The 13,275-nt window shown below is 32.5% G+C and overlaps 1 protein-coding gene and 1 long non-coding RNA gene across 3 annotated transcripts; both read left to right on the plus strand.

The window, feature by feature from the left end:
* Positions 1–2,325: 2,325 nt before the first annotated feature.
* Positions 2,326–2,884, plus strand: LOC112416269 (uncharacterized). The gene is made up of 2 exons (XR_003006578.2): positions 2,326–2,485; positions 2,590–2,884. It is a non-coding gene; the product is annotated as an uncharacterized lncRNA (long non-coding RNA).
* Positions 2,885–7,230: 4,346 nt separating this feature from the next.
* On the plus strand, positions 7,231–11,843 carry LOC25497888 (surfeit locus protein 2). 2 transcript variants are annotated; one of them, XM_024771452.2, is made up of 5 exons: positions 7,231–7,648; positions 7,758–7,855; positions 9,231–9,557; positions 11,236–11,284; positions 11,401–11,843. In XM_024771452.2, the coding sequence occupies exons 1-5, from the start codon at positions 7,389–7,391 to the stop codon at positions 11,483–11,485; spliced, it is 819 nt and encodes a 272-aa protein (XP_024627220.1). In that variant the 5' UTR covers positions 7,231–7,388; the 3' UTR covers positions 11,486–11,843. The 2 variants fall into 2 exon arrangements, with proteins under 2 accessions (XP_024627220.1, XP_013448069.1); XM_013592615.3 differs by having other exon boundaries at positions 11,404–11,843.
* Positions 11,844–13,275: the final 1,432 nt, after the last annotated feature.

Raw genomic sequence — 13,275 nt, forward strand, 5'->3', positions numbered from 1 at the left:
ATGTCTATCTATCATTTTCTACTTGTATAGTATCAGTTTATATCTAAGTTGTATATTTTAAGTTTATTATATCTATATTATAAAATTGAGGAAGGTTAATAACCCTCTCTAATATTCACTCTTTTATTGGATGAAATCAATGTATGTCCTACCACTTTGTGTAGGTTCAATTTTCAAAGTGTAAACTCACAGTGATTTAAACTAATATGAGAGTGAGTATTAGAGAGTGTGTTCAAAAGAGAGTGTTGCTAGTATTATTTTATAAAATTATATAATTTTCATCCCCGTGAGTTTAGCTCAGATGGTAGGGATATTACATAATATATGCAAGGGCCGGAGTTCGAACCCCAAACACACCCCACTTCTCTACATTTAAAATGTGCGAGCTCTGACCACTAGACTACTTGACCAAAAAAAAAATTATATAATTTTCCACACTTATATGCGAAGCACGGCTATAGCTATCTCCGTGAAACTCCGCGGGATATGTGGGAAGCCATTAGAGATTAGTTCAACGGTCCAGATTGAATGACACACTCAGAAGGTCTTCTATGTTGCCCTGAATAGTGAGGATTATGGGTTAATGGTCAGTTATGTATTGGAACGACGATGTGGATGGGGGTAGTTACATTAAATGTCTACATAATTAAAGCGACACTTTTCACACTAACTGTCTACACGTGTCTCACATGTGTGTGGATTTGGTGGTGATACACCTTGGTTGTTTGAGAGTGGTTGTAGATTCGAGTGACAATTAGGAGTGTATGAAGGCTTTATTCGTATTCACATGGGTCTTGACTATTGATTTGTCTTTCGAGTGGTACTATAAAGTAAGAACTTTCGGATTTTAGAAACTTTCTGAAACCCCTTGCTATTATCTCTTGTTGAATATTCACCTTGTTTTGTGTTTTCTTTGCCATCCTTCACGCGATTTAAGATAACGTAAAGCTACTTCGTCTTCCTCTCTATTTACTATTTGTTTTTTGTTGATCATACGAATGGTGAACTTGGAAAACCCAGATGAAGTAGGAAACCAAAATTTTCCTCTAAATGTTGAGGTCCCTATTAAATCCCTAAAGGTGTTAGACCTTAATCAATGTATACAAATTGAAAAAAGTCACTTTATGGTCTCAAACAAGCTCCTAGAGCTGGGTATGACAGAGCTTTTCGAGGAAGATTTAATGTGCCGGCAAAGCTTCTCAAGGAAGATTTAATGTGTTAGCACTTCTTCCAACAATATCTCTATTCTCTTCTCCTATTTAAGGACCTTGAGCCTTTGAAGAATATAAGAGACTTCACGAAATTTAAGGGTGCCCAAACTCTGTAAGAACTCATAGTGCACAAACACTTAGAAAAATTCTTACAAACTTTTAATCCTAGTATTTCTTAAGTATCAGAAGTCTATTGAGCTTTAAGTTAGATTACCTCTCTCTGACTATCAAAGTGTAAGCACAATCAACTTTATTTGTAAACTCTGATTGTACAAGTCCTTAAGTGTGAGACAAGGAAATATTAGACTTGTGTGTCTAAGTAATTGTAATCTTGTGTGATTATAGTCGAAAATCCCTTGAAAGTGCAAGGGATTGGACTAACCTCGGACTATGAGGTGAACTAGGATAATTTATTGTGCTTATCTTGTTTGTGTGTGTGCGCGCACGCGTGTGTGAGTGTGTTTATCTTTGCTTGCTCTATTTTGTTAGCAACATAGAAAAAGATTTTAGAAAAAACCAACACAATTCAACCTCCTTCTCGTGTTTTTCTCACCTTCACAATTAACCGTGTACGAGCACCTATCGAACGAAAACGCATCAAGAATGGATTTTGAGCGCCTCCCGAATGACAACACCTCTACTTAGTCAACATGAACAAAATTCATCCATTCACAGTGCTAGAGAGAGAAGGTGTTTTAGAACCTATGTAGAGGCTAGGGTTTCTGAAGTGAATTGTGAGAAGAAGTTATTTTGCATCAGCAAAAGGGTTCTATATATTTATAAAACCATTTTATGATACCAGACTTAATTCAAGTTCTACGTAACAAAGTCATTTAAAAATACAAAGAGTTTATAAGGGTGTTACGCTAGACATAAAGTTCAAAACATTATCAGAGAAAAACCTTAAAACAATCTTAATTTTTCCGTTTTAGTCATGAAAGGTTATAAAATAATAAAAACTTGGTAAAATAAGAATAAATTCTTATGATTGGAGTTTTTATTTTGCCTCTTTACTAAGTGTGCTAAAAAGACAAACTCTATTCTTAAGAAACATTTTATGATTATTATTATTTTAGGAAGTTGTTTACATATCTATAAGTGCTAAAAACTATTTAATGTACTTAAGGAGTGCATGAAACTTTATAAATTATAAAGTGCTAAAATCATATTCTATTTCTTACATGTATACGGAAAAAATATGGTTGAAATAGTCAAATTTATTTATGGTTTGATTATCATTCTTTTCATATATCTTATTGGAATGAATGTTGATGGTAAGTCATTTTTTCTCATTCTCAAATTTCGTGAGTTACTTTCTGCATAATGTTTGATCCCATTTTAGTAACATCCTTTTATTATCTCTTATTTTTCCTTACAGCGGTTACATACTGTACTCAAAATTATGATTGTCCGGATGACATGTGCCCATTTCCTGATATATCATGGTGTAATAAACACAACATATGTGCATGTGCTTGAGTGGTGGCATTTAGTATGCACAAGTGTTAAACTTGTGCACCATGCACAAATTGTTTGTTGAAGGCCAGGTGTGGGTTGCTTACCTGCTGGAATAAAAATAAATAAAAAATTGAAACATATTTTAATAGTAAATATTGATTGTTTGTTTTTGTTAATTGAACTCCTATAAATGATTAAAAACAATTACACCTCCATCCATATTAGTTTTTTATTTCTGAAAAAAAACCATTCTCTAAAAAAAAGTGCTTTTAATTTGTTCATCTCTTCTTTTTCTCTCGGTTACTCTCTCTCTCCCTTCATTCATTCATAAAAAAAAAAAAGGTGCTTTTAATTTGTTCATACTACTGTTAAATTTCCAGCAACCCATCTGCAAAAACCATTCTCTAAACCATTCCTCCTCCACATCCTTCTTTTTATTATCAGCAACCCACTCTCCAGTAACACATTCTCTGTTAAATTTCTTTCCATTTCCCACTTAAGTTTGAAGGAAAATTTTATCATCAAAGAACCAATGAATCCACTTGTAACATTTCCTACAAGTACAAAATTGATATCTTGTTGAGATGAAAGAATAACCCTATAACCCAATTTTAAGAAGTTGAATAATATTATGAGATGAAGATATACTTAGAACGTGAAACTCAGATCTGTTTTTTTTAGGGTGGTTTTTTTTCTTTGTAAAAGCTGGAAAACAAATTCACGCCCCCATCTCTTCTACTTTTGTCATTTTTGGTTGTAAGCTTAAATTTAAATTTCCTTTTATGATTTACACAATTAGAAACATGAACTGAAGTTAGAGATGGGAAGGAAGTTGTGACAAATTGAACTAAAATAATTCTACATAATCCTGCCAAATAATTCAAGAGGATTCTTACTCTATACTTTGGCTGATATTAAGAAAAGGATGTGGTAAGGTTGTGGTGGTTTTTCAAAAATGAACATTTTCTTGTGGTTGTGGTTTTTCAGATTTAAAGATCTGAATTTTTAGGAAGAAAAAATTGGTAAAGATGAAGATTCTTTAAAGAACACATGAATAATATTAATACTTTTTCTTTTTGGGTACAGTTTAATAATTTATTTTTAGTTAAAGAAATAATCCTATCAGAAAAGCAAAAGTCTACACGTTAAAATAATTTATAACCCACATAAAAGTCCATTTCTAACTTTTATTATATACAATTCAGAGGTGGGGTTGCTCTTTTTGTTTTTGGTACAATGACAAAAAGTTGGTAATAAGTAACCGGTCTTTGATCTGAACCGTCCATATAAAATAATAATATATCAATGGTTATCAATGGATGAGAAGGTAACTTGTGTATGATGCACAAATTTATAATTTGTGCATGTTAAATGCCACCGTGCTTGAGTATGTGTCCATAAGATTCTACTTGAAAATTTTAAAGTAAATTACACTGCTCTTCCTTAAAATAAGGTTGAATTACACTCTCATCCTTTCTTATGTTAAAAGATACACTTTCCTCCATTGAAAAGTAAAATTTATACTCCTCTCCCCTATGAGATGCTTGAATTACAATATTCTCCCTTAATAATTAAATATGCACTACCTTTTAATCTATTTTAAGATAGATAAATACTTTTATAATATATGTACTAATTTTGAATCACCATTTAGAAAAAATATATTTGTTTCTTTATAATTAAATGTTATTGATAATTAAATTTAAATATTTTGTTATTAATTTTATAATTTTGAGTAAAATATCCACTTTTAAATAACCATACTTAATCCATTTTAGTTATTTGTCACATATTTTAATTTTATTTAGGGTTGTTTCATATTTTATAATAAGGTTTAAAACTACGTGTTAATGGAATTGTGAATAAAAAATAGCGAAGCATATGTATTCAAAATTTGATTATATAAAAATGGATCCGCAATACTATTTTTCTTTGAAGTGTGTTAGATTTTTTTTTCTAGATTGTTAGAAAAAAAAATATTGAGGGAGTACAGCGTACATTTTAACATAAGAGGGGTGAGGAATGTAATTCAAGCTTCTCTTAAGGGGGGAGAGTGAAATATTTTCTAATAAGTTTTGAATAAGAGGGGAGGGGAGTGTATGTTTAACCTAAGATGAGAGAAGAGTGTAATTAAAGCATCTTTCAGAACATAAGAGTGTAATTTACTTAAAATTTTATGTGTTGTTATTTGGTTATTGTGTTGGAACCCTATAATTTAATTTTTTTTTTTTTATCATTCTATAACTTTTACAAATTTTATGGTTATGATTTTGTATTTTAAGATGGTGGTGATAAAATGAAATAAGACAACAAAAATTTGTTCCCATAGACTTAGCTCAATTGGTAAAGATAATACATGATATATGCAGAACACCACCAAAATTAAGACAACAAAAATTATTATTTATATATATATATATATATATATATATTTTTTTTTACAATTATTTATAGTATCTTATTATCTCTTAATTTTAGATACATCGACGATGCATAATTCAATGAATATTATCACAATTTCATTCTAACCTTACTACAAATCAAAATATCTTAAATAGTTTTAAGTTGAAAAATAGTACTATGAGATTGACTATTTTATATGAGAATGATCATCAATTATTAGATCAAAAATAAATGGTTGAGATTAAAAAGTTATATATGTACCTCAACTCGTTGCATCAATTCTCATAAGCTCATTTCCCTTTTCATCTTCTTCCCCCCACAATCATAGTTAAACGAAATTAAATTTTTACTAACCCTCTCATTAACAATTATCAATTGATGGTTTATGAATTTGTTGAAAGGTTGGAGATTCAAGTATAGAATATTCCATTGAAATTTTATTAGATATATGTAATTCAAAAAAGTGAGTTGTTGAATGATTTCTGGTGTTTTCATGTTTTCATTATTGTACCTGAATTGAATTCACGTATGTGAATTCTTTAAGTGTACCGAGGTCTAATTTCAATTCAGTTGGTATTACCAACAGTAGTTTCATCGACATTGCTAACTTGCCATTGAACTAATGTATTCAATTTTCAATTTAGTGGAAAATTAATTGTCGTAAGAATTTGTATAAAGCGATTGGGATAAATCAATTAAACTGAATTTAAAAATTGAAAATATTCGGGAGGGTGAGATCTAGGACATGAAGAAATGTTATAATGAATGAATCGAAAGAGATAAGGGAGTAAGCAGAATTTGATTTGTTTTAGGGCAGAGAAGAAGAAAGAAGAATCAATGTGAGAGACAGTAGCAAAAATCCAGATTGAGGGAGAAGAAAATGAAAATGGAAATGAGTTTATGAGAATTGATGTAATAAGTTGAGGTACATAGGTGATTTTTTAATCTCAACCATTTATTTTTGATCTAATGATTGATGATCATTCTCAACATTCTCATATAAAATAGTCATTCTCACAATAAACATTCTCTATATCTTACACTTTAATTTTGTAACAATCTCAAATGTCATGCCTGTTCTCTTTTCAAATATATGGAAAAATAGATTGATTGCTTCAAATCAAGGAAGATACAATCACCTATATTCATTCCTTGAATAAAATCTTTTAAAAAAAAGGGAATGCTAACTTGTGTTATTAAGATACAAGTTAATGAGTCAAAATTAAAAATATTTTGTTGTAATTTTTTTTTGGTAAATAGAGATAACTTTCATTAACCGAAACAATTATTACAAACTATATGGGTCGTGGTGGTTTTTGGTGGTGATGCTTGTTGTGGTTTTGGGTGGTGCTGCACGTGGTGGCTGGTGTTGCTTTTAGGTGAGGGTTAATGGTGATTTTTGTGGTGGTCAATGGTAGTTTTGGTGACGGTGGTGGTAATGGTGTTGATTTTTGTGGTGATTTTTGGGGATGGTACACGGAGTTTTGGTTGGCTTTTGCGATTGTTTATAAGGTGTGTTTGGGTGAAGGTGCTTAGGAGAGCTAATGGTTGTGTTTGGGGTTTTTTTTCCCGGCTGTTTTCCAAAGGTTGTTGGTTGTGGTGTAGGTTTTTAAGCTGGTGTTCAGGGGTTGTGTGCGAGCAGCAGAATGTGGGTGGTAGAAGTTGTTTTTGTGGCAGTTGTGACGATGCTTGATGATTTTGTTTATGTTGTTTCGTTGCTCGAGGTGTTCGCATTGTTTTGGTGTTTCTATTTATTGATTTCGGAGATGGCCCTTTGTTAGGAGGTATTTCCTATCGGTTTTTGGATTTTTCTTTATTTTCACGGGTGTATGGGTTTTCTATTTGGGGCTTCTATCATCCTTTGTTTGTTGCTACTATAAGACTCTTAACCTAGCACTCCTTGTGGCGGTTAAGATTCATTGTTATCTTCATAAATTCCATTTTAGTTTTTTTTTAAAAAAAAATTCAATTTAAATATGATATATCATAATTTTTAAGTTCAAAAATCTGAAAAATAAACCAAAACTACATAATTTTAAAATGAATAATCAATTTCCATACTTTGGCACAGCAAAAATAGAAAGAAAACAAAAGTTTTTTTATTTTTTTATTTTTTATTTTTATTCTTTTTACGACTAAAATGGGTCTTGTCTATTAGTATTACGAAAATCGCCTATTATTAAACGACACCGTAATGTGTATACCGAATACATTGCAATAAACTTCAGCTGAGAGAGTTAGGTCTTGGCTTACTACCATCATCCCTCATCACAACAGAGTCGATAAAAACTTAGATATTTCTCAGGAAAGAAGGTTATGGCGGAGACGACGGCGGTGGAGGTGGTGACGACGGAGGAGAGTGTTAAGCAGAAAGAAGGAAGTAACCTATTAGGTTCACCGAAATTCAAAGAAATCGGAAACGGTCGATTGAAATGCGTAGAGACAGGTCACGAAGTACTCTCCAAAGACATTCCCTTTTACTCCAACAGTAAAAAATGTCGTTTGGGTCTCATCGATTTCGCTTTGGCGAATAATAAATCTCCGCTTAATATGTTTAATCAAGATCCTCTTTGCCGGTAATTTCTTCGTTCCTTTCGCCCTTTATGTTTTCGTCTCAAAACCGATCCAAACTGCACCGCGAATAGATAGTTATTGTTTTGTTTGTGTTTGTGTTTGTGTTTGCAGTTCGAAGTTGATATGTAAGTTGACTGGTCATAAGGTTAATAAGTCAGAGGAACATATCTGGAAGCATATGACTGGGAAAAGATTTCTCAATAAATTAGGTCAGTTTTCTTTACTTTTTATTCATAATTTTTGTTGTTGTTGTGAGCAATGCTGTTTTAGTACTTGATTGTAGGGATTAGGGAAATTTGGTCATCCCGGCAATGTGGATTAACAACTTATTCTCATATACGTGCTTATGTATTGACTACTGTTTGGATTAGGGAAATTTGAGCTTATCTACTGACAAAAGTTTTGTGAGAGTTAACCCGGCCTAGTGGCATTGGCTTGAGACTTGAGAGTTTGCTCCTCCTCAAGGTCTCAGGTTCGATTCTCTCTGTGCCAATTTGAGTGGGCTAATTTAGTTTATTAGTTTTTTCCGTACTATTTTCATAAGTTCTCAAATTTAGCTTATAAAAGAAGCTTATTGCATATATAAAAACAATGTAACTTTATTTTATCTTTTTCTATAAAAATAAGCGCTTGTGCAATCAGTTGAAAATAAGGAGTTTATCTGGACAGGCCTGTATTTCTATAACAGATGATAAGGTAAAGTTAAGCTGTTTTCGTAGAAGCTGTATGCATAAACTGAAAACAACTTGCAGACATGTGATAAGTTGTTTTCATAATTTTTCACAAATAGTTTCACAAGCATTAATGTCAGTGGATAAACTCTAATAAGCCAATCCAAATAGGTCTTCTGAAGGTTGTTTTTCAATCTAGTTTCATTTGGATGCTTTAGATATCCATGGAAGTTTTTAACGAAGTTCTAGAAGCGTGCTTTAATTGAAAAAATTTCAAACATGTCAACTAAACATTTATGATCTTGTTAGATAAGAAAGACTTAATTGACTGACAACCTATGAAGCACGGATACGGACACGACACGGACGCTGACACCGTTAATAATTTGACAAAATCACATAATTCAATGTAATTATGTGTCTGTGTTGTCTCGGTGTCGGACACACGGCTAATCCGAGGAGTGTCCCTGATTCATAGCTGACAACCTTCAATCGTATGTACAATCTGTCATTATGTGAATTTGGAAGAGACTAAATTGTCCATCTGTTACCATCTGGAGGACCAAAATTATGATTCACCCAATTTTTTGTTTGAAATAATGTGGGTGCTTAAATGAAATGACAAGCCTCAGTTTCCCTACTAGTATCAGTGGATGGACCCAATTCTATTCGCTTGGGCTAAACACCCGCTCACACAGTCAAGGGATCTCGACTGTTGGATGTTAGACTATTTTGACTTCATTTAATTGTTTTAAAAATACATATTGAAATGAGTATCCGGTCTTCATCTAGACTTTAGAGATCCACAACTGCATGATTGCAGAGAATGAAAATTGATTAGTTGATTATATAATGAATGAATCTGTATTTTGTGGAGCTTCATTAGCTTATGCATTAAAGGTTTCATAAACAGAGCAACAGGAAGAAGGAATGGAAAATGGCGAGAGCTTGCAAGAGCAGCAAAGTGTAGATTGTGGAACTAAAGCTGAAATGAAGAAGAAGAACAAGCAAAAGAATAAGAAGAAAAAGAAGACAAAGAAGAAGAAAGATAAGAGAGTTGAAGAGATTATTTCTGAAGTTAGGAAGTCTTCTAATGAGGAAACTGACACTGAGGAGGAAGACTTCTGGATGCCTCCTGCTGGAGAACGTTGGGATAACGATGACGGAGGAGATCGATGGTGTTCAGATTCAGGGTCCGATTCAGAGTCAGAACCGGAAGCTGAAGAAGGCGATGTAATTGGTATGTATACTGCCATAACACATTTTCTCTAAACTCAAATAAGATTTAATGTTAAAATAACTTGTAATGTCAATTCAATAGCTTAGAGCTAGTTATAAGATGCTACTTATACTGATAAATAAATTCTTACCCAAGTTTATAAAGAAGACACGAGAAGAAAACAGGAATCGAATCAATACATGACATCTAAATATTGATCAGAAACATAAACTCGCTTAGCTTGTTTTTTGTTAACAAATTACAATTGTTATAACAAAGGTATAAGGACACTAGTGAAAATTTGAGTGATTGATTTTGCTGTTCTAATAGAAAGTAATAGTTTGGTAGAACTGACATGAAACTACTTTGATTTGCTTAATAATACTTTTAATTTTTACTGTTCTAACTATGTGAATTATCTTCCAACAGATATTTGATACAAAGGGAGAAAAGGAAATACAATAGAGAGATGGATAATTGTAACCACTAGGAATTGAGAGCCTATCTCTCCCAACCCAATCCCTGCCTCTGTCCTAAACTCCTATTATTTAAAATCACACAAAATGGGAAATCCAGTTTATATATAGTTACTAGAGATAAGTTAGAGGAAAGAGGAATGCTAGGGACACACCCTCTAACACACTCTTTGACACACTCCAATGAAAATTAGCCACATCACTTATTTTTTTTATTCTTTTAACCTGTAACCGGTGCAACAAGTGGTTTAACATTAAAAAAGAAAAAAAATTGTTCATTTTCTTCCTTCACCGACTGATTCTTTTTTTCAGAGAAAGAGAGGAACTTGAAAACATATGGTTGTGCCGAGAAATCAACAGGATAATTCTAAGAATACCCATTACTTTTTGCTTCAATTTGCGGTCTGTATACACCCCTTTTCAAGAAGACCCTTGATGATGCTTCCTTCATTGAAGACCTATGGAAAAATGATATTTCCCCCAATTACCCATGGTTCCAATACTGTTTCCACACTCACCATCACCAAATTCACCACGATTCCTTTTTTTTCTTTCAATTTGCTATTACATTGAGAAGAGGTGTGGTTGTTAGAAATTGAAGTTAAAAATGAATTAGCAGGATGTTATTGAAATTAAGAATGAGAATGGGGAAGAAACAGGAGAAAATGGAACGATGATCTCTCTCTCCCTCTCTGCAAAAATCACAGTACAAAAACGGCGAAACCCAAAAATTGCAATTTTTTATGTTTTAACCTTGAGCAACTTGAAAATCCTGTTGCCGGTTAATTGAATAAAAAGAATAGGTGATGTGGCTGGTTCTCATTGGAGTGTGTTAGAGACTGTGACCCTAGCATTCCTGAGGGAGGAAAATCAAAGATAGATAGAGCAGTTTCCTCCGAGAAATTCGAGTGTCTTGGGCTCTCCTTGTCTTTCCCTATTTTATTCCTAAACACAAGCACATCATAACTGACAATTAATAATAAAGTATAACTGCTATAGTTATTTTTTATCTACTCCTCTAATATGAGGATTAGACTTAACATAACACAGCGAACCATGTTAAGTTTTGTAAAATTTTACTATTCATGTGTTTATTTTATTTCTTTATTCCTTGTTCCTTATCACAATTGTGAGTGAGATTAGCGATATATTACATGGTTTCTATTCTACTTGTACAAGAAAATTAACAGAGCAGATGATATTATTATTTTTTTTTTTTGTAGATGGTGATGCTGATGTGGATTGCAAGGAGTCAGAAGAGTTATCCTCAAGGTATTTTACTTCAGCATGAAATTACTATTTTCCAAACATTAGGACTAATCTGAAGTAATACCTAGTTTTCCATATTGCCAAATCTATATGTTGAGTTTCTTTTTCCTTATACCCAGCAGAACAAAAAGACTGTCAATAGAAGTTGGACCCAGCAGCTTTGCTTCTAGAAAGAAGAAAAGCAAGAAGAACGACGAGACTTGATGTATGTTGGTTGAATTAAGACAAGTTTTGCAGAAAATAGGTGAATTAAGTTATGTCAGATCAAGCTATATGCATTATGAAACAAAGCGAATTTGGGTACAAACTGAACTGTAACTTGTATCAAGAAGCTGTTTTTTTTCTCTTCTTTTTCAGTAGTTTTGTGTGAGATCAGCAGAAAACAGTTAAATTTTGTTTCCGATTAAACAATTATTTCATGATTCCACCACAATGGCTGTAATATTCCTTTACATCAGTTTTATATGAGTTGCAAATTTTGTGGAGACTGAATAAACTTCTAACTCTGGATGAGTTAATAGCTTTTGTTCTGTTGTGATTGGTTCATACATTTTGTCGAAAAGATTGCCACATGTAATGCCAAATGAAAGAACAGCTCAATGCAGGTTCATGTATGTTATCACCATGTTGTCAAGTCTCATAGGGTGTGAGAGCTAGAGTTCATACTTATGTGGTAAAATTTTGATAAAAGTTGTGAAATTATGTATTGGTCATCTTATTTATTGTGGTTATTGGACACTAACCTTCTAGCTGATTTTAATTATAATTAGAAGTAAATATATTAGTCTCCCAATGTATTTCTGTTAACAATACACACAAGATGGTAGGGGAGATCCTTCACTACAAGCTTAGAAATGAACATATACTCAGTCGTAAGACTATTCACATTTACTATGAATATGAGCAATTTGGGGTCATAGCTTGGAAAGATCAATGTTCAAAGGCATGAAAATTGCTAGTGAGTCAGGTGGATATATATTAAATACTGTGTAGCCAAGAAATCAAGTTGAGATGAACGATGGCGGGGAAAAGAATGGATATTTAGTATAAAAATAATAAATTACAACATAGTTGACAATTTTTACAGAAATTAAGAAAAGATTTATGAGTGTTTAAAAACAAAATTCAAAAAATTAACCTTTAGTTAATACTAGCTCAAAATGATAGAAAGCAGTTTTTTCGTCTAAGGTATCCTGTAGTAAGTTTGCTAATTTATTCCTTCATATTTTAAAGTAGGAGTAAGTTAACAAGCAATATATATATATATATATATATATATATATATATAATATATTGTGAGTTCCTAAACTATTTTGAGGTTTTCAATTATATCCCTAAAAAAAATTTAATTAGGTCCTGAATTATAATAGTTGTTGTAATTAAGATTTTCTATTACATGTGTTTTTGACCAAGAGTTGTGTAATGGAAAGTAACTGAAGGACCTAAATTAAAAGGTATAATAGTGATCTGTCAGAAAACATAGCTTATGGATGAAATGGGTTGTGATACCCATGAAGGGGAGCCGAAACCGTCAAGATGTTTCGATGAGTTTTCCGGTGACAATTACTGTTATCGATGAGCTTTATGGTGATCGTTAAGGCGAGAGACGACAATAATTGTGAAACAGACATACATTTCCACACTTAAGTTAGTATTTCTCGAGAGAAAGAAAAATGTTCAAAGTTTAGCTTTGAGTTTATGTGTGTGCATAAATAATTATGTATTATGTACTTGGCGTGGCAGAGATGCCACACTTATATAGACATCGAAGACCAGTAATGACCGTTGAATGATAAGATTATAGGTGAGATCGTCATGAGACCCCATTCCATGCTCTAATGATCTCAGATTATATTGTGTGAGTGCATTTAAGAGGCGTTGTGCCTGTGTGCAGGTCTGGAATAAGTGGGCCGTTGTGGGGCCTTTGCCGGACCACTATTTGACTATTGAATCATGCAGTCCGAAACGAATAGATTAGAGATTTGATTACAGTA

Source organism: Medicago truncatula, chromosome 7, assembly GCF_003473485.1.
Source record: "Medicago truncatula cultivar Jemalong A17 chromosome 7, MtrunA17r5.0-ANR, whole genome shotgun sequence".
Classification (NCBI taxonomy): Eukaryota; Viridiplantae; Streptophyta; class Magnoliopsida; order Fabales; family Fabaceae; genus Medicago; species Medicago truncatula.